This window comes from Oncorhynchus mykiss, chromosome 27, assembly GCF_013265735.2.
Source record: "Oncorhynchus mykiss isolate Arlee chromosome 27, USDA_OmykA_1.1, whole genome shotgun sequence".
In the NCBI taxonomy this organism is placed as follows: domain Eukaryota; kingdom Metazoa; phylum Chordata; class Actinopteri; order Salmoniformes; family Salmonidae; genus Oncorhynchus; species Oncorhynchus mykiss.
Window position 1 is genome coordinate 43,367,853 of NC_048591.1, and position 22,742 is coordinate 43,390,594.

A 22,742-nucleotide genomic window follows, 5' to 3' on the forward strand; every position below is an offset into this window, starting at 1 on the left:
CTCATCCCTACGGTAAAATATGGTAGTGAATATTATGATGTCACGGAGCTAGTTTCTTCTACTGGTCCTGGAGCCTGTGTTAAGGTCAAGGCCATCGTGGACTTTACCCAGTACCAGGACGTTTTAGTCAAAAGCCTGGTTGCCTCTACCAGGAGGCTGACACTTGGACGCAAGTGGGTCTTCCAGCAAGACAAAGACCCCAATACACTAATCAAAATCAACAAATAAATTGTTAATTGAGTCCATAAGAACAGACGAAGGTTATCAAGCATCTGGAAGGATTCTGTGGATTCTTAGAATGGTCTAAGATCCCTCCCAATCTTATAAGTATTGAAGTATTGAAAACAATGGAGAGCACTGGAGTATGGAAAACGGGATGGTGCTGAAATATTGAAAACAGGGATGGGTGCTGGAGAATTGAAAACGAGAGGCTACTGGAGTATTGAAAGCAGGGGAGGGTGCTAGAGTATTGAAAATGGGAGGGTGCTGGAGTTTGAAAACAGGGGGAGGCTGGAATATTGAAAACAGGGAAGGGAGCTGGATTATGGAAAACGGGGGAGGATGCTACATAATTGAAAACAGGGGAGAGTACTGGATTATTGAAAACAGGGGGAGGGTGCTGGAATATTGAAAACAGGGAAGGGTGCTGGAATATTGAAAACAGGGGAGGGTACTGGAATATTGAAAACAGGGGAGGGTACTGGATAATTGAAAACAGGGGAGGGTACTGGATAATTGAAAACGAGAGGCTACTGGAGTATTGAAAGCAGGGGAGGGTACTGGATAATTGACAATGGGAGGATGCTACAGAATTGAAAACAGGGAAGGGTGCTGGAGTATTTAAAACAGGGGAAGGTACTGGAATATTGAAAGCGGGAGGGTACTGGAGTATTGAAAACATAGGAGGGTAGTGGAGTATTGAAAACAGGGGAGGGTGCTGGAGAATTGAAAACAGGGCTGGGTTCTGGAGTATTGAAAACAGGGCTGGGTATTGACGTATTGAAAACAGGGCTGGGTATTGGTGTATTGAAAGCAGGGCTGGGTTCTGGAGTATTGAAAACAGGGATGGGTATTGGTGTATTGAAAGCAGGGCTGGGTTCTGGAGTATTGAAAGCAGGGCTGGGTATTGGTGTATTGAAAACAGGGCTGGGTATTGGTGTATTGAAAGCAGGGCTGGGTTCTGGAGTATTGAAAACAGGGATGGGTATTGGTGTATTGAAAACAGGGCTGGGTATTGGTGTATTGAAAGCAGGGCTGGGTTCTGGAGTATTGAAAACAGGGATGGGTATTGGTGTATTGAAAACAGGGCTGGGTATTGGTGTATTGAAAACAGGGATGGGTATTGGTGTATTGAAAACAGGGCTGGGTATTGGTGTATTGAAAGCAGGGCTGGGTTCTGGAGTATTGAAAACAGGGATGGGTATTGGTGTATTGAAAACAGGGCTGGGTATTGGTGTATTGAAAACAGGGCTGGGTATTGGTGTATTGAAAACAGGGCTGGGTTCTGGAGTATTGAAAACAGGGCTGGGTTCTGGTGTATTGAAAACAGGGCTGGGTATTGGTGTATTGAAAACAGGGCTGGGTTCTGGAGTATTGAAAACAGGGCTGGGTTCTGGAGTATTGAAAACAGGGATGGGTATTGGTGTATTGAAAACAGGGCTGGGTATTGGTGTATTGAAAACAGGGCTGGGTATTGGTGTATTGAAAACAGGGCTGGGTTCTGGAGTATTGAAAACAGGGCTGGGTTCTGGTGTATTGAAAACAGGGCTGGGTATTGGTGTATTGAAAACAGGGCTGGGTTCTGGTGTATTGAAAACAGGGCTGGGTATTGGTGTATTGAAAGCAGGGCTGGGTATTGGTGTATTGAAAGCAGGGAAGGGAGCTGAATTATATAAAACGAGGTAGGGTGCTGAAGCATTGAAAATGGGAGGGTGCTAGAGAATTGAAAACAGGGAGGAGGATGGAATATTGAAAACAGGGAAGGGAGCTGGATTATGGAAAACAAGGGGAGGGTGCTTGAGATTTAAAAACAGGGAAGGGTCCTGGAGTATTGAAAATGGAGGAGGGTGCTGGAGAATTGTAAACAGGGATGGGTGCTGGAGAATTGAAAATGAGAGGGTACTGCAGTATTGAAAGCAGGTGAGGGTACTGCAGTATTGAAAGCAGGGGAGGGTGCTAGAGTATTGAAAATGGGGGAGGGTGATGGAGTATTGAAAACAAGGGAGCTGGAATATTGAAAACGAGGGAGGGTCCTGGATTATTGAAAACGAGGGAGGGTGCTGGAGTATTAAAAATGGGAGGGTGCTAGAGTATTAACAGGGGAGAGTGCTGGAGAATTGTAAACAGGGGAGGGTGCTAGAGTATTAACAGGGGAGAGTGCTGGAGAATTGTAAACAGGGGAGAGTGCTGGAGAATTGTAAACAGGGGAGAGTGCTGGAGTATTGTAAACAGGGGAGAGTGCTGGAGTATTGTAAATAGGGGAGAGTGCTGGAGTATTGTAAACAGGGGAGGGTGCTGGAGTATTGTAAACAGGGGAGGGTGCTGGAGTATTGTAAACAGGGGAGAGTGCTGGAGTATTGTAAACAGGGGAGGGTGCTGGAGTATTGTAAACAGGGGAGAGTGCTGGAGTATTGTAAACAGGGGAGAGTGCTGGAGTATTGTAAACAGGGGAGGGTGCTGGAGTATTAATTTTCGTCAAAAACAACGTTAAATTGAGGTAGTGCTTTTTGATTTGACGGTCCACACATTCACAATTAGACCCACGGATGTGTTTTCTACGCTCGCTAGCCAGGTTTGATCAAGGCTTTCTATTGGAGAAGCAGTTTCTGCCTATTTTCACACTGTATTGTGTTTCATAGAGGAGCCGTTATACAATTCCACAAACAGACGCGTTCCAGCAAGTACAGTGCCTTGCGAAAGTATTCGGCCCCCTTGAACTTTGCGACCTTTTGCCACATTTCAGGCTTCAAACATAAAGATATAAAACTGTATTTTTTTGTGAAGAATCAACAACAAGTGGGACACAATCATGAAGTGGAACGACATTTATTGGATATTCCAACTTTTTTAACAAATCAAAAACTGAAAAATTTGGTGTGCAAAATTATTCAGCCCCTTTACTTTCAGTGCAGCAAACTCTCTCCAGAAGTTCAGTGAGGATCTCTGAATGATCCAATGTTGACCTAAATGACTAATGATGATAAATACAATCCACCTGTGTGTAAACAAGTCTCCGTATAAATGAACCTGGACTGTGATAGTCTCAGAGGTCCGTTAAAAGCGCAGAGAGCATCATGAAGAACAAGGAACACACCAGGCAGGTCCGAGATACTGTTGTGAAGAAGTTTAAAGCCGGATTTGGATACAAAAAGATTTCCCAAGCTTTAAACATCCCAAGGAGCACTGTGCAAGCGATAATATTGAAATGGAAGGAGTATCAGACCACTGCAAATCTACCAAGACCTGGCCGTCCCTCTAAACTTTCAGCTCATACAAGGAGAAGACTGATCAGAGATGCAGCCAAGAGGCACATGATCACTCTGGATGAACTGCAGAGATCTACAGCTGAGGTGGGAGACTCTGTCCATAGGACAACAATCAGTCGTATTTTGCACAAATCTGGCCTTTATGAAAGAGTGGCAAGAAGAAAGCCATTTCTTAAAGATATCCATAAAAAGTGTTGTTTAAAGTTTGCCACAAGCCACCTGGGAGACACACCAAACATGTGGAAGAAGGTGCTCTAATCAGATGAAACCAAAATTGAACTTTTTGGCAACAATGCAAAACGTTATGTTTGGAGTAAAAGCAACACAGCTGAACACACCATCCCCACTGTCAAACATGGTTGTGGCAGCGTCATGGTTTGGGCCTGCTTTTCTTCAGCAGGGACAGGGAAGATGGTTAAAATTGATGGGAAGATGGATGGAGCCAAATACAGGACCATTCTGGAAGAAAACCTGATGGAGTCTGCAAAAGACCTGAGACTGGGACGGAGATTTGTCTTCCAACAAGACAATGATCCAAAACATAAAGCAAAATCTACAATGGAATGGTTCAATAATAAACATATCCAGGTGTTAGAATGGCCAAGTCAAAGTCCAGACCTGAATCCAATCGAGAATCTGTGGAAAGAACTGAAAACTGCTGTTCACAAATGCTCTCCATCCAACCTCACTGAGCTTGAGCTGTTTTGCAAGGAGGAATGGGAAAAAATTTCAGTCTCTCGATGTGCAAAACTGATAGAGACATAGCCCAAGCGACTTACAGCTGTAATCGCAGCAAAAGGTGGCGCTACAAAGTATTAACTTAAGGGGGCTGAATAATTTTGCACACCCAATTTTTCAGTTTTTGATTTGTTAAAAAAGTTTGAAATATCCAATAAATGTCGTTCCACTTCATGATTGTGTCCCACTTGTTGTTGATTCTTCACAAAAAAATACAGTTTTATATCTTTATGTTTGAAGCCTGAAATGTGGCAAAAGGTCGCAAAGTTCAAGGGGGCCGAATACTTTCGCAAGGCACTGTATATCTCACTTGTCACCCCCAAAGCCAATTCCTCCTTTGGCCGCCTCTCCTTCCAGTTCTCTGCTGCCAATGACTGGAACGAACTACAAAAATCTCTGAAACAGGAAACACTTATCTCCCTCACTAGCTTTAAGCACCAGCTATCAGAGTAGCTCACAGATCACTACACCTGTACATAGCCCATCTATAAATAGCCCAAAAAACTACCTCTTCCCCTACTGTATTTATTTATTTATTTTGCTCCTTTGCACCCCAGTTTTTCTACTTTGCACAGTCATCTACTGTCAAATCTACCATTCCAGTGTTTTAATTGCTATATTGTATTTACTTCATCACCGTGGCCTATTTACTGCCTTTACCTCCCTTATCTCACCTCATTTGCTCACATTGTATATAGACGTATTTTTCTACTGTATATTTGACTGTATGTTTGTTTATTCAATGTGTAACTCTGTGTTGTTGAATGTGTCGAACTGCTTTGCTTTATCTTGGCCAGGTCGCAGTTGTAAATGACAACTTGTTCTCAACTTGCCTACCTGTTTAAATGAAATAAAAATAAATAAAATAAAATATAGGGAGGAGACAAACAGACTGGATTATATAGGGAGGAGACAAACAGACTGGATTATTTAGGGAGCAGACAAACAGACTGGATTATTTAGGGAGGATACAAACAGACTGGATTATATCGGGAGCAACGTTTATTTACCAACTACCCCAACGCTTTACTGACCATCCCTGAGTTCAGTTAATCAATCAATCAAATGTATTTTATGAAGCCCTTTAAGACATCAGCACTTGACTTGTCACAAAGAGCTTCACAGAAACCCAGCCTAAAATCCCAAAGAGTAAGCAAATCAGAAGTAGGAGCACAGTGGCTAGGAAACACTCCCTAGAAGCCACTTTAAACTATGCCACTTTGTTTACATACCCTACATTACTCATCTCATATGTACAGTGCCTTGCGAAAGTATTCGGCCCCCTTGAACTTTGCGACCTTTTGCCACATTTCAGGCTTCAAACATATTTTTTTGTGAAGAATCAACAACAAGTGGGACACAATCATGAAGTGGAACGACATTTATTGGATATTTCAAACTTTTTTAACAAATCAAAAACTGAAAAATTGGGCGTGCAAAATTATTCAGCCCCCTTAAGTTAATACTTTGTAGCGCCACCTTTTGCTGCGATTACAGCTGTAAGTCGCTTGGGGTATGTCTCTATCAGTTTTGCACATCGAGAGACTGAAATTTTTTCCCATTCCTCCTTGCAAAACAGCTCGAGCTCAGTGAGGTTGGATGGAGAGCATTTGTGAACAGCAGTTTTCAGTTCTTTCCACAGATTCTCGATTGGATTCAGGTCTGGACTTTGACTTGGCCATTCTAACACCTGGATATGTTTATTTTTGAACCATTCCATTGTATATTTTGCTTTATGTTTTGGATCATTGTCTTGTTGGAAGACAAATCTCCGTCCCAGTCTCAGGTCTTTTGCAGACTCCATCAGGTTTTCTTCCAGAATGGTCCTGTATTTGGCTCCATCCATCTTCCCATCAATTTTTACCATCTTCCCTGTCCCTGCTGTAGAAAAGCTGGCCCAAACCATGATGCTGCCACCACCATGTTTGACAGTGGGGATGGTGTGTTCAGCTGTGTTGCTTTTATGCCAAACATAACGTTTTGCATTGTTGCCAAAAAGTTCAATTTTGGTTTCATCTGACCAGAGCATCTTCTTCCACATGTTTGGTGTGTCTCCCAGGTGGCTTGTGGCAAACTTTAAACGACACTTTTTATGGATATCTTTAAGAAATGGCTTTCTTCTTGCCACTCTTCCATAAAGGCCAGATTTGTGCAATATACGACTGATTGTTGTCCTATGGACAGAGTCTCCCACCTCAGCTGTAGATCTCTGCAGTTCATCCAGAGTGATCATGTGCCTCTTGGCTGCATCTCTGATCAGTCTTCTCCTTGTATGAGCTGAAAGTTTAGAGGGACGGCCAGGTCTTGGTAGATTTGCAGTGGTCTGATACTCCTTGCATTTCAATATTATCGCTTGCACAGTGCTCCTTGGGATGTTTAAAGCTTGGGAAATCTTTTTGTATCCAAATCCGGCTTTAAACTGCTTCACAACAGTATCTCGGACCTGCCTGGTGTGTTCCTTGTTCTTCATGATGCTCTCTGCGCTTTTAACGGACCTCTGAGACAATCACAGTGCAGGTGCATTTATACGGAGACTTGATTACACACAGGTGGATTGTATTTATCATCATTAGTCATTTAGGTCAACATTGGATCATTCAGAGATCCTCACTGAACTTCTGGAGAGAGTTTGCTGCACTGAAAGTAAAGGGGCTGAATAATTTTGCACGCCCAATTTTTCCGTTTTTGATTTGTTAAAAAAGTTTGAAATATCCAATAAATGTCGTTCCACTTCATGATTGTGTCCCACTTGTTGTTGATTCTTCACAAAAAAATACAGTTTTATATCTTTATGTTTGAAGCCTGAAATGTGGCAAAAGGTCGCAAAGTTCAAGGGGGCCGAATACTTTCGCAAGGCACTGTATATACTGTACTCTGTAGCATCTACTGCATCTTGCCTATGCCGTTCTGTACCATCACTCATTCATATATCTTTATGTACATATTCTTTATCCCTTTACACTTGTGTGTATAAAGTAGTAGTTTTGGAATTGTTAGGTTAGATTACTTGTTGGTTATTACTACATTGTCGGAACTAGAAGCACAAGCATTTCCTAACACTCGCATTAACATCTGCTAACCATGTGTATGTGACAAATAAAATGAGATTAGCTTTGATTCGAAGGCATGAACCTACTGCAGAAAGAAACTTAGAGAGGAAGCCGGCTCAGAGAGGTGGCTGATCCTCTTCTTGCCTGAACTAAAATAATGTCTACAGTACAACAATAATACCACTACATGTTACAGTAGGAAAACTCTGTGTCGTCTTACCGGTTGGACCAGGACGTTGTTTTTGCCGTAGAGCAGGTGAGTACGGGAGTTCTGGTGAAGAGATTCCACGTATTCCCGTGCAGACGCCGCAAACTTATCCTCGGACATGCTGACGCTGGACTGTCTCTTCCGGATCTGGGAAACAGGCCAGGAGAAAGGTCTAAGTTATTGAGAATTGAAACAGGCCAGGAAGAAAGGTCTATGTTATTGAGAATTGAAACAGGCCAGGAAGAAAGGTCTATGTTATTGAGAATTGAAACAGACCAGGAGAAAGGTCTATGTTATTGAGAATTGAAACAGGCCAGGAAGAAAGGTCTATGTTATTGAGAATTGAAACAGACCAGGAGAAAGGTCTATGTTATTGAGAACTGAAACAGGACAGGAAGAAAGGTCTATGTTATTGAGAATTGAAACAGGCCAGGAAGAAAGGTCTACGTTATTGAGAATTGAAACAGGCCAGGAAGAAAGGTCTATGTTATTGAGAATTGAAACAGGCCAGGAAGAAAGGTCTACGTTATTGAGAATTGAAACAGGCCAGGAAGAAAGGTCTATGTTATTGAGAATTGAAACAGGCCAGGAAGAAAGGTCTATGTTATTGAGAATTGAAACAGACCAGGAGAAAGGTCTATGTTATTGAGAATTGAAACAGGCCAGGAAGAAAGGTCTATGTTATTGAGAATTGAAACAGACCAGGCGAAAGGTCTATGTTATTGAGAATTGAAACAGACCAGGAGAAAGGTCTATGTTATTGAGTATTGAAACAGGCCAGGAGAAAGGTCTATGTTATTGAGAATTGAAACAGACCAGGGGAAAGGTCTATGTTATTGAGAATTTGAAACAGACCAGGAGAAAGGTCTATGTTATTGAGAATTGAAACAGACCAGGAGAAAGGTCTATGTTATTGAGCATTGAAACAGGCCAGGAAGAAAGGTCTATGTTATTGAGAATTGAAACAGACCAGGAGAAAGGTCTATGTTATTGAGAATTGAAACAGGCCAGGAAGAAAGGTCTATATTATTGAGAATTGAAACAGACCAGGAGAAAGGTCTATGTTATTGAGAATTGAAACAGACCAGGAGAAAGGTCTATGTTATTGAAAATGTAAACAGGCTAGAAACACTACACTACATAGAGACTCCACAACACTACATAGAGACTCCACAACACTACATTAAGAGAGACACTACAACACTACATAGAGACTCCACAACACTACATAAAGAGAGACACTACAACACTACATAAAGAGAGACACTACATAAAGAGAGACACTACATAGAGACTCCACAACACTACATAAAGAGAGACACTACATAGAGACTACACAACACTACATAAAGAGAGACACTACAACACTACATAGAGACTCCACAACACTACATAGAGAGAGACACTACATAGAGACTCCACAACACTACATAAAGAGAGACACTACATAGAGACTCCACAACACTACAAAAGAGAGATTCCACAGCATGACAACAACACTACATAGACTCCACAACACTACATAAAGAGAGATTCCACAACATGACAACAACACTACATAGAGAATCCACAACACTACATAAAGAGAGATTCCACAACATGACAACAGCACTACATAGAGACTCCACAACACTACATAAAGAGAGATTCCACAACATGACAACAACACTACATAGAGACTCCACAACACTACATAAAGAGAGATTCCACAACATGACAACAACACTACATAGAGACTCCACAACACTACATAGAGAGAGACACTACATAGAGACTCCACAACACTACATAAAGAGAGATTCCACAACATGACAACAGCACTACATAGAGACTCCACAACACTACATAAAGAGAGATTCCACAACATGACAACAGCACAACATAGAGACTCCACAACACTACATAGAGAGAGACACTACATATAGACTCCACAACACTACATAAAGAGAAATTCCACAACATGACAACAGCACTACATAGAGACTCCACAACACTACATAAAGAGAGATTCCACAACATGACAACAGCACTACATAGAGACTCCACAACACTACATAAAGAGAGATTCCACAACATGACAACAACACTACATAGAGACTCCACAACACTACATAGAGAGAGACACTACATAGAGACTCCACAACACTACATAAAGAGAGATTCCACAACATGACAACAGCACTACATAGAGACTCCACAACACTACATAAAGAGAGATTCCACAACATGACAACAGCACTACATAGAGACTCCACAACACTACATAGAGAGAGACACCACATAGAGACTCCACAACACTACATAAAGAGAGATTCCACAACATGACAACAGCACTACATAGAGACTCCACAACACTACATAGAGAGAGACACTACATAGAGACTCCACAACACTACATAAAGAGAGATTCCACAACATGACAACAGCACTACATAGAGACTCCACAACACTACATAAAGAGAGATTCCACAACATGACAACAACACTACATAGAGGCTCCACAACACTACATAAAGAGAGATTCCACAACATGACAACAGCACTACATAGAGACTCCACAACACTACATAAAGAGAGATTCCACAACATGACAACAACACTACATAGAGACTCCACAACACTACATAAAGAGAGATTCCACAACATGACAACAGCACTACATAGAGACTCCACAACACTACATAAAGAGAGATTCCACAACATGACAACAACACTACATAGAGACTCCACAACACTACATAGAGAGAGACACTACATAGAGACTCCACAACACTACATAAAGAGAGATTCCACAACATGACAACAGCACTACATAGAGACTCCACAACACTACATAAAGAGAGATTCCACAACATGACAACAGCACAACATAGAGACTCCACAACACTACATAGAGAGAGACACTACATAGAGACTCCACAACACTACATAAAGAGAGATTCCACAACATGACAACAGCACTACATAGAGACTCCACAACACTACATAAAGAGAGATTCCACAACATGACAACAGCACTACATAGAGACTCCACAACACTACATAAAGAGAGATTCCACAACATGACAACAGCACTACATAGAGACTCCACAACACTACATAGAGAGAGACACTACATAGAGACTCCACAACACTACATAAAGAGAGATTCCACAACATGACAACAGCACTACATAGAGACTCCACAACACTACATAAAGAGAGATTCCACAACATGACAACAGCACTACATGGTAGCAGCACAAACATTGTTGGACATAAACAACTTCACAAAAGACAAAATGGTAGAGACAAAACACATCACGCGATGCAGCCACAAGTGTCAGTGAAAGTGTCTATGATTGAGTCTTTGAATGTAGAAATAAAACTGTCCAGTGTGAGTGTTTATTGCAGCTAGCTGAAAAGAGGAGCAACCCAGGGAAGTGCTGTGGGGACCTTTAACAGGATGTGACTGGTACCCTTCGGGCCCTGGTCAACAGTAGTGCACTATATACGGAATAGGGTGTCATTTGATACGCAACGCAGCCCATATGACCATGATTGAAACTGACTGGGTTCTTTACCCACCGGGGATTTGAACCAATAACCCTGTAGTTACTTAGCCCTATTGTCTAACCCCTTCTGAGAAGCTACTACCAGGTGGGTAAAACAACTGGTGTGGACTATCCTGGTTAAAGAACTATACAGGAAATGATTATTGCCATAGCTACTCGTTGAATCCTCACAGAATGTATTGTACTGTATTGATCGACTCCAGTAAGTGCCCCCCATTTATTCCCTGCCCCCCCCCCCCCCCCCCCCCAAGGGACCCAGCCTCTCTCACCCCCAGAGCGGGCCTCCTGCTGGGGGAAGCGTCCTGGCCCCGGTGGGCCCCGTGGATCCGGTGGCGCTGGACCAACTCGTTGGCCGACGGGTCCGTCCAGAAGTGGTCGGACGTCTTCAGCTTAGTGTACTCCAGAGCACAGGGACCCACTGGAGGAGGGAGAGGGAGGAGGGAGGGGAGAGGGGGAAGAAAGTGGGAGGGGGAGGGGGGAGGGGAGAGGGAGGGGAGAGGGGGGGGAGAGGGAGGTGTAGGGGTAGAGGGAGGGAGAAGAAAGTGGGAGGGAGAGGGGGAGAGGGAGGGGGAGAGAGGGGGAGAGAGGGAGGGGGAGGTGTGGGGGGGAGAGAAATGGGGAGGGGGGGAAGGGGGAGAGGGAGGGGGAGAGGAGGGAGGGGGTAAAAGAGGGGCAGAATGAGGGAGGGAGAGAGTAAATATAAGCAAAAAAGAGCATCTACAGTATGTGCTTTTGTGTCACCTGAATGCAGCATTATAACAACCCAATGTAGCATTATAACACTCCATAGGGGCATTATAGCATCCCAATGTATCATTTTAACAAACGAATGTAGCATTTTTTATAACAGCTCGTAGTCAAACTTACCCAGTAGACATGCCAGGATGGGTCCAAACACTGTGTCATGCATCAGAGACTCCCTCTCATAGTACTTACTGTAGAGACAACACACACACATCAGAGACTCCCTCTCATAGTACTTACTGTAGAGACAACACACACACACATCAGAGACTCCCTCTCATAGTACTTACTGTAGAGACAACACACACACACATCAGAGACTCCCTCTCATAGTACTTACTGTAGAGACAACACACACACACACACATCAGAGACTCCCTGTCATAGTACTTACTGTAGAGACAACACACACACACACACACACACACACATCAGAGACTCCCTCTCATAGTACTTACTGTAGAGACAACACACACATCAGAGACTCCCTCTCATAGTACTTACTGTAGAGACAACACACACACACACACACATATCAGAGACTCCCTCTCATAGTACTTACTGTAGAGACAACACACACACACACACACACACACACACACATCAGAGACTCCCTCTCATAGTACTTACTGTAGAGACAACACACACACACACACACGCACACGCACGCGCACGCACACGCACGCACACGCACACACACACACACACCGTAGAGAAACAACAAAAGAGCAGTGAGTCCAACATGAGAAACACTCCATTAGGCCTAATGTAGGAGAAAACAGTGAATGAAATTAGAAGCAGTAATGTAGAGTGCAGAACGAAAGCAACAGGGAGAAAGCTAATTTAATTTTAAAATAATGTAACCATGAATGGAGCAGACATTGATAAACTACAGCTCTTTGCAGTGTAAGTTAATGCAGAAGTTTCCTTTTCATTTCTTACCTGGAGTTATCCACGATGTACTGTACGATCTTGTCCAGGACCTTCTCGAAGAGGGCGGTGCGAACCCAGATGTGCTTGATGGCCTGAGCGGAGAGGGGCTGGGGGGCGCGACCTGCAGACGACGACCCCTGCCTCTTCAGGGGCTCCTGACCCACACTCTGGGTCCTCTGGGTTCTAGGGGCGAAGGGCAAAGGTCAGTAAATGACAGGGTTAGGGTTTGAGGTAGGGCTTAGGGTTTGAGGTAGGGGTTAGGGTTCGAGGTAGGGGTTAGGGGTTAGGGGTAGAGGTAGGGGTAGAGGTAGGGGTTAGGGTTCGAGGTAGGGGTTAGGGTTCGAGGTAGGGGTTAGGGGTAGAGAGGTTAGGCTTTTTGACAGATGATCTCAGGTAAGGTTGGTATTGCTGTAAGGTGGGAATCCATAAATCCTGTTTGGAAGATTAGAGGAAGTAGGAGGGAACCAGGAAATCCCAGTTGGAAGATTAGAGGAAGTAGGAGGGAACCAGGAAATCCCAGTTGGAAGATTAAAGGAAGTAGGAGGGAACCAGGAAATCCCGTTTGGAAGATTAAAGGAAGTAGGAGGGAACCAGGAAATCCCGGTTTGAAGATTAAAGGAAGTAGGAGGGAAACAGGAAATCCCGGTTTGAAGATTAAAGGAAGTAGGAGGGAACCAGGAAATCCCGTTTGGAAGATTAAAGGAAGTAGGAGGGAACCAGGAAATCCCGTTTGGAAGATTAAAGGAAGTAGGAGGGAACCAGGAAATCCCAGTTGGAAGATTAAAGGAAGTAGGAGGGAACCAGGAAATCCCAGTTGGAAGATTAGAGGAAGTAGGAGGGAACCAGGAAATCCCGGTTTGAAGATTAAAGGAAGTAGGAGGGAACCAGGAAATCCCGTTTGGAAGATTAAAGGAAGTAGGAGGGAACCAGGAAATCCCGTTTGGAAGATTAAAGGAAGTAGGAGGGAACCAGGAAATCCCAGTTGGAAGATTAGAGGAAGTAGGAGGGAACCAGGAAATCCCGGTTGGAAGATTAAAGGAAGTAGGAGGGAACCAGGAAATCCCAGTTGGAAGATTAAAGGAAGTAGGAGGGAACCAGGAAATCCTCCAACCAAGATTTCTGGAAAACCTGGGAATTTCTGAAACATTCCAGGAATTTTGCAACCCTACTGTAGAGTAGAATGTATGCTATTCGGATCTCTGAGCAGACTGATTTGTCTTGTCGTGTGTCTTCCTCTTGGTAGAGCAGACTAGGAGATGGATACACTTGACTGCATTTAAAAGGGGAAGGATAGTCATGACGGCTATGGTACGGTCTCCACCTCGTCATCTTTCGCTAGTCGTGGCAGACATTTTCTAGATAAAACGCTAAGTAGCATATCTTTCTTTTTTTAAACGTCTGCATGCTTTTCTCCTACATCTGATTCAAAGGGGGATATCAAAAGTCTCCCATGAAAGACTCAGGCAGGATCAATTACCAATGGTGAGGGAGGGACCAGGGGGTCCATACAGTTACATAGCTCGATATATTTTTGGATGATATTATATTTATGTTGCTAGGTAGCGTCAGCTAGTTTAAGTAGTCTGTACCTATGCCAAAACCTTTTTTTATCTTATAGCTTGTTCTCCATCTTCTTTAGCATAAACAAACATATTTTCAGCACTTTTTATATTTCCATGACTGATCAAAACTCATTTTCTCCTGTCTCTCTGCAGCAGACACACGCAATAAAATCCCAGTATCAAACTCGTAATACATATAGAATCGTGAGAATAAATATCGTGTCGGCACCAAAGTATGGTGATGAAATCGTAGGTCCCCCTGCGCAAATTCCCAGCCCTAACGAACAACATCAAAGATACCACTCAGACGACTCTATTAGGCCCTAATGCAGCTTTTTACAAACTCTATCCTGGGGGACACCAAGAGGTGCACGTTTGAGAGAGGGAATGAGAGGGGAAAATCGCATTACAAGCTTTCATCTTTGAAATTAGGCAGTCATAAAATTGAAGAGGCAGTAATGTAGTATGCAGAACAAAAGCAACAAAGAGAAAGCGAATTAAATGTCAATAATGTAATCATGACTGGAACAGACATTGACAGCCTAGACCTCTTTGTGTATACAGTGCAGTGTGAGTTAATGCAGAAGTTGCCGTTGTTTATCGTTGTTTACCTGAGTTATCCACGAGTCGAGCAGAGTGGAGGTGGAAGTCTACTTTGAAATTCTGTTCTACTTCTATTCTTCTATCTCCCTTCCTGTCTTTTCATATCATCGTGTCTTCATTCTCTCCTTTCCGATTCTCTCTCTCTCTCTCTGTTCATCTCTTTCCTCTCTCTCTCTCTCTGTCTTTGTTTTGCTATCTCTCTCTTTTTGTTTTGCTATCTCTCTCTCTCTCTGTCTTTGTTTTGCTATCTCTCTCTCTCTCTCTCTGTCTTTGTTTTGCTATCTCTCTCTCTCTCTCTCTCTGTCTTTGTTTTGCTATCTCTCTCTCTCTCTCTCTCTGTCTTTGTTTTGCTATCTCTCTCTCTCTCTCTCTCTCTCTGTCTTTGTTTTGCTATCTCTCTCTCTCTCTCTGTCTCTGTTTTGCTATCTCTCTCTCTCTCTCTCTCTCTCTGTCTTTGTTTTGCTATCTCTCTCTCTCTCTCTCTCTGTCTTTGTTTTGCTATCTCTCTCTCTCTCTCTCTCTGTCTTTGTTTTGCTATCTCTCTCTTTTTGTTTTGCTATCTCTCTCTCTCTGTCTCTGTTTTGCTATCTCTCTGTCTCTGTTTTGCTATCTCTCTCTCTCTCTCTCTCTGTCTTTGTTTTGCTATCTCTCTCTCTCTCTCTCTCTGTCTTTGTTTTGCTATCTTTCTCTTTTTGTTTTGCTATCTCTCTGTCTCTGTCTCTGTTTTGCTATCTCTCTGTCTCTGTTTTGCTATCTCTCTCTCTCTCTCTCTCTGTCTCTGTTTTGCTATCTCTCTCTCTCTCTGTCTCTGTTTTGCTATCTCTCTGTCTCTGTTTTGCTATCTCTCTCTCTCTCTCTCTCTGTCTCTGTTTTGCTATCTCTCTGTCTCTGTTTTGCTATCTCTCTCTCTCTCTCTCTGTCTCTGTTTTGCTATCTCTCTGTCTTTGTTTTGCTATCTCTCTCTCTCTCTCTGTCTCTGTTTTGCTATCTCTCTCTGTCTCTGTTTTGCTATCTCTCTCTCTCTCTCTCTCTGTCTCTGTTTTGCTATCTCTCTCTCTCTCTCTCTCTGTCTCTGTTTTGCTATCTCTCTCTCTCTCTCTCTCTGTCTTTGTTTTGCTATCTCTCTCTCTCTCTTTTTGTTTTGCCATCTCTCTCTTTTTGTTTTGCTATCTCTTCCTCTTTCTTTCCTGCGTTGATTGATATTCTCAGCGGTTTTATAATATAGAAGAAACGTCTAACAGAGTTGTATCTGCTCCCACATCGTAGCTCAACACTCTCACATATACACACACACCACACGACTTCCACCGCCACCCTACTCCCCTACGCCCACTCAAAGCACCACCCAGTCACGATGCACTCACCCTCAGCCTCTTCAGCCTGCCACGCACAGAAACACACTCTCTCTCTCACCCTCTCTCGCTCTCTCTCTCATACACACACACATAAACACTCTCTCTCTCGTCCTCTCTCGCTCTCTCATACACAAACACAGAAACACACTCTCTCTCTCGCTCTCTCTCTTTCATACACACACACAGAAACACACTCTCTCTCTCGCTCTCTCTCGCTCTCTCATACACACACACAGAAACACACTCTCTCTCTCGCTCTCTCTCTCTCATGCACACACACAGAAACACACTCTCTCTCTCGCTCTCTCTCTCTCATGCACACACACAGAAACTCACTCTCTCTCGTCCTCTCTCGCTCTCTCTCTCTCTCATACACACACACAGAAACACACTCTCTCTCTCGCTCTCTCTCTCTCATACACACACACAGAAACACACTCTCTCTCGCTCTCTCTCTCTCTTGCACACACACAGAAACACACTCCCTCTCGTCCTCTCTCGCTCTCATACACACACAGAAACACACTCTCTCTCTCACTCTCTCTCTCTCATACACACACACAGAAACACACTCTCTCTCGCTCTCTCTCTCTCATACACACACACTGAAATACATGCATCCCTTGTATTAGTTAGTATTGTGTCTGTTCACCAGATCTGCCATCTGAAAGCATGTAGAGCCAAAGCACGGCTGTGTCCCAAATGGCCCCCTTTTCCTTACATAAACACACACTACCGTTCAAAAGTTTGGGGTCACTCATAAATGTCCTTGTTTTTTTGTTTTTTTTAAAGAAAATCACTTTGTTTTTTGTCCATTTAAAATAACATCAAATTGATCAGAAATACAGTGTAGACATTGTTAATGTTTTAAATGACTATTGTAGCTGGAAACGGCTGATTTTTAATGGGATGCGTACCGAGGCCCATTATCAGCAACCATCACTCCTGTGTTCCATTGGCACATTGTGTTAGCTAATTGATCATTAGAAAACCCTTATGCAATGATGTTAGCACAGCTGTAAACTGTTATCCTGATTAAATAAGCAATAAAACTGGCCTTCTTTAGACTAGTTGAGTATCTGGAGCATCAACCTTTGTGGGTTCGATTACAGGCTCAAAATGGCCAGAAACAAAATAACACTCTCCTGAAACTCGTCGGTCTATCCTTGTTCTGAGAAATGAAGGCTATTCCATGTGAGAAATTGCCAAGAAACTGAAGATCTCGTACAACGCTGTGTACTACTCCCTTCACAGAACAGCGCACACCGTCTCTAACCAGAATAGAAAGAGGAGTGGGAGGCCCCGGTGCACAACTGAGCAAGAGGACAAGTACATTAGTGTCTAGTTTGAGAAACAGACGCCTCACAAGTTACAACTGGCAGCTTCATGAAATAGTACCCTGAAAAACACCCGTCTCAATGTCAACAATGAAGAGGCGACTCTGGGATGCTGGCCTTCTAGGCAGAGTTCCTCTGTCCAGTCTCAACGTCAACATTGAAGAGGCGACTCCGGGATACTGGCCTTCTAGGCAGAGTTCCTCTGTCCAGTCTCAACGTCAACAGTGAAGAGGCGACTCCGGGATGCTGGTCTTCTAGGCAGAGTTCCTCTGTCCAGTCTCAACGTCAACAGTGAAGAGGCGACTCCGGGATGCTGACCTTCTAGGCAGAGTTCCTCTGTCCAGTCTCAACGTCAACAGTGAAGAGGCGACTCCGGGATGCTGACCTTCTAGGCAGAGTTCCTCTGTCCAGTCTCAACGTCAACAGTGAAGAGGTGACTCCAGGATGCTGTCCTTCTAGGCAGAGTTCCTCTGTCCAGTCTCAACGTCAACAGTGAAGAGGCGACTCCGGAATGCTGGCCTTCTAGGCAGAGTTCCTCTGTCCAGTCTCAACGTCAACAGTGAAGAGGTGACTCCAGGATGCTGGTCTTCTAGGCAGAGTTCCTCTGTCCAGTCTCAACGTCAACAGTGAAGAGGCGACTCCGGAATGCTGGCCTTCTAAAGTAAAGCACTGAATTGAGGGGAAAGGCTTCCATTTGGGAAGCAGCCTATAGTGGGTGACCAGTGTGAAGAGTGTGCTTCAAGAGTATACTTTCATATCCTCTTCCTCTTCCTCTAAAGCTTCCTGAGACAGTGATGGAGCTTGATTCTATATAGGAATTGACGGGGTGCCATTCAAGCCTGACGCTAAATTACAAATTTCAGAGCACACACACACACACACACACGTCTTAGATACAAAACCCTGTCATCATGGCGGCGTATTCCTCATGTTAATTTGTTTGTCGGAGACAAATAGAAATCGTATCGTACATTAATCTACCGTCATCTCCGGTGCATGTTGACATTTGATGACATTTGGAATTTGTGAAGACCTGCGACATCAATGGCTCTAGGATTGGGTTGTTGTCTTGGTGGTGGGGGGGGGCAGAGAATGCTGCCATGGGGAAATTACCCATCTGAAAGGTTTGGGGTGGACCTCACATGTTACCCTATTCCCTCTATAGTGTATAGTGCACTGCTTTTGACCACGGCCCATAGGAAACTACAGTGGCAAGAAAAAGTATGTGAAAAAGTATGTGAACCCTTTGGAATGATCTGGATGTTCTTAACCTCTAGCGACGAGCAATCCCGTATCCGGGAGCGTAATCATAGCCTCAAGCTCATTACCATAACGCAACGTTTCCTATTCATGAAAATCGCAAATGAAATGAAATAAATATATTGAAACACAAGCTTAGCCTTTTGTTAACAACACTGTCATCTCAGATTTTCAAAATATGCGTTACAGCCAACGCTAGACAAGCATTTGTGTAAGTTTATCATGGCATAATGCTATGCTAGGCTCTGCTGGCAGCAGGCAACATTTTCACAAAAATAAGAAAAACAACCAAATTAAATAATTTACCTTTGAAGAACTTCGGATGTTTTCACTCAGGAGACTCCCAGTTAGATAGCAAATGTTCCTTTTTTCCCAAAATATTATTTTTGGAGGCGAAAAACGTCACGTTTGTTCATCCTGCTTGGCAGAGAAATCGTCCGAAAATACTTCAACTATAACGGCAAACTTTTTTCAAAATTTGCTCCATAATATCGACAGAAACACGATCCATCCTCAAGGTGTTTTTAACATATGTATTCAATAATATATCCGTGGAGGCAGTTGGTTTCTCATAATAAACGATTGGAAAAATGGCTACCTCAGTATTTTACGCAACGTTTTCTCCGGGAGACACCATGCGTCCACTCGCCCTATATGGTCTCTTACAGCCATTCTCCAATGGAAATGCCTAAAAAGACGTCACAATGCTGCAGACACCTTAGGGAAAACGTGGAAAACATAAGCTGACTCCTAGCTGCTTCACAGCCATATAAGGAGTCATTGGCATGAGGCTGTTTAAAAAAATGCGGCACTTCCTGACTGGATCTTTATCTGGGTTTCGCCTGTAACATCAGTTCTGTGGCACTCACAGACAATATCTTTGCAGTTTTGGAAACGTCCGAGTGTTTTCTTTCCAAAGCTGTCAATTATATGCATAGTCGAGCATCTTTTCGTGACAAAATATCTTGTTTAAAACAGGAACGTTTTTCATCCAATAATTAAAATAGCGCCCCCTATATCCAAGTGTTCTTAAACTAATAACACATCAATTATTGTCTTTTTCTTGTCTATATTGAATACATCATTTAAACATTCACAGTGTAGGTTGGAAAAAGTATGTGAACCCCAAGGCTAATGACTTCTCCAAAAGCTAATTGGAGTCAGGAGTAAGCTAACCTGGAGTTCAATCATTGAGACGAGATTGGAGATGTTGGTAAGAGCTGCCCTGCCCTATAAAACACACTCACAACATTAGAGTTCGCTATTCACAAGAAGCATTACCTGATGTGAACCATGCCTCGAACAAAAGACATCTCAGAAGACCTAAGAATTGTTGACTTGCTGATAAGGAAATGTGTTTTAATAAATTATTAGAATGTTACAGTCCTGAAACCATAGGTCTGATACCATGTGATCGTATGAAACCATAGGTCTGATACCATGTGATCGTATGAAACCATAGGTCTGATACCATGTGATCGTATGAAACCATAGGTCTGATACCATGTGATCGTATGAAACCATAGGTCTGATACCATGTGATAGTATGAAACCATAGGTCTGATACCATGTGATCGTATGAAACCATAGGTCTGATACCATGTGATCGTATGAAACCATAGGTCTGACACCATGTGATCGTATGAAACCATAGGTCTGATACCATGTGATCGTATGAAACCATAGGTCTGATACCATGTGATCGTATGAAACCATAGGTCTGACACCATGTGATCGTATGAAACCATAGGTCTGATACCATGTGATCGTATGAAACCATAGGTCTGATACCATGTGATCGTATGAAACCATAGGTCTGATACCATGTGATCGTATGAAACCATAGGTCTGATACCATGTGATCGTATGAAACCATAGGTCTGATACCATGTGATAGTATGAAACCATAGGTCTGATACCATGTGATCGTATGAAACCATAGGTCTGATACCATGTGATCGTATGAAACCATAGGTCTGACACCATGTGATCGTATGAAACCATAGGTCTGATACCATGTGATCGTATGAAACCATAGGTCTGATACCATGTGATCGTATGAAACCATAGGTCTGATACCATGTGATCGTATGAAACCATAGGTCTGATACCATGTGATCGTATGAAACCATAGGTCTGATACCATGTGATCGTATGAAACCATAGGTCTGATACCATGTGATCGTATGAAACCATAGGTCTGATACCATGTGATCGTATGAAACCATAGGTCTGATACCATGTGATCGTATGAAACCATAGGTCTGATACCATGTGATCGTATGAAACCATAGGTCTGATACCATGTGATCGTATGAAACCATAGGTCTGATACCATGTGATCGTATGAAACCATAGGTCTGACACCATGTGATTGTATGAAACCATAGGTCTGACACCATGTGATCGTATGAAACCATAGGTCTGATACCATGTGATCGTATGAAACCATAGGTCTGACACCATGTGATTGTATGAAACCATAGGTCTGACACCATGTGATCGTATGAAACCATAGGTCTGATACCATGTGATCGTATGAAACCATAGGTCTGACACCATGTGATCGTATGAAACCATAGGTCTGATACCATGTGATTGTATGAACTTAATTTGAACCATTAGATTATTATAACACATGTGTGTAAGTGTTAAACTCATTCGATGATTATATTATAATACTGTGTGTGGTTTTAGTCAGAATCAACGTTTTGGGAACAATGTGTCTAGTGTTCTGAGAACAGACTATCTGTCTGAGCCAGATCCCGGGCGACCTTGGCTGGGACACTGAGAACTTCCCAGTCCCAGGTCTCTCCTTATCTTAGGGGAGGGTAGGAAGACACTATTCTCACTTACTCCCCTAGGCTCTATTGGTGGGCGGATTTGATGGTTGGTGTGGAAGTATGTGTGTCGCAATAAATTGAAGGTCCTGTACTGTACACGTCAGAACGTTCCCGTGAATATACGTTTAACTTTGGTTGACTGGACCTCTGTCTGTTTTCATTTCTATCAGTATCTTACAAACCCTGATATAACAGACTACGGGTAACATAATTTAATGGGTAAATGAACAGGAGTATAGAATTCTCCTGACACTTGCAGAAAGGGTAACAGTATCTCTAAAAGCCTTGATGTTCATCAGTCCACAGTAAGACACATTGTCTGTAAATGGAGAAAGTTCAGCACTGTTGCTACTCTCCCTGGGAGTGGCCGTCCTGTAAAGATGCATGCCGGAGCACAATCTGTCCGCCAATTGAAGCTCAACAGAAGTTGGGTGACGCAACAGGACAACGACCCAAAACACAGAAGTAACAATCAGAATGGCTTCAACCGAAGAAAATACGCCTTCTGGAGTGGCCCAGTCAGAGTCCTGACCTCAACCCCATTGAGAAGCGTTGGTATGACCTCGAGAAAGCAGTTCACACCAGACATCCCAAGAATATTGCTGAACTGAATCAGTCAAGAGAAATGGTCCAAAATTCCTCCTGGCCATTGTTTACAGAGTGTGTTCAATAAAGACATGAAAACGTATCATTGTTTGTGTGTTATTAGTTTAAGCAGTCTGTGTTTGTCTGTTGTTGTTACTTAGATGAAGATCAGATCACATTTTATAACCAATTTATTCAGAAATCCAGGTAATTCCAAAGGGTTCACATACTTTCTCTTTCCACTGTACCTCCAGTGTTATAACAGCTGACAGGGGAGACTGTCTGGGAGATACTGTCAGGGAGACTGTCTGGGAGATACTGCCAGGGAGACTGTCTGGGAGATACTGCCAGGGAGACTGTCTGGGAGATACTGCCAGGGAGACTGTCTGGGAGATACTGCCAGGGAGACTGTCTGGGAGATACTGCCAGGGAGACTGTTTGGGAGATACTACCAGTGTTATGGCAGATGACAGGGGAGACTGTCT

At 43.2% G+C, this 22,742-nt stretch overlaps 1 protein-coding gene across 2 annotated transcripts in view; it reads right to left on the reverse strand.

Annotated features, from left to right (window-relative positions):
* The window catches only part of LOC110519585 (small G protein signaling modulator 2), a 233,537-nt gene that overhangs the window by 72,042 nt on the left and 138,753 nt on the right, over positions 1 to 22,742 (reverse strand). For both annotated transcript variants that reach the window (XM_036965645.1, XM_036965644.1), the window contains exons 4-7: positions 12,722 to 12,895; positions 11,903 to 11,970; positions 11,305 to 11,453; positions 7,494 to 7,628 (exon numbers count right to left, since the gene is read on the reverse strand). In XM_036965645.1, coding sequence (XP_036821540.1) covers positions 7,494 to 7,628; positions 11,305 to 11,453; positions 11,903 to 11,970; positions 12,722 to 12,895 — 526 coding nt within the window. The remainder of the gene's footprint in view (positions 1 to 7,493; positions 7,629 to 11,304; positions 11,454 to 11,902; positions 11,971 to 12,721; positions 12,896 to 22,742) is intronic.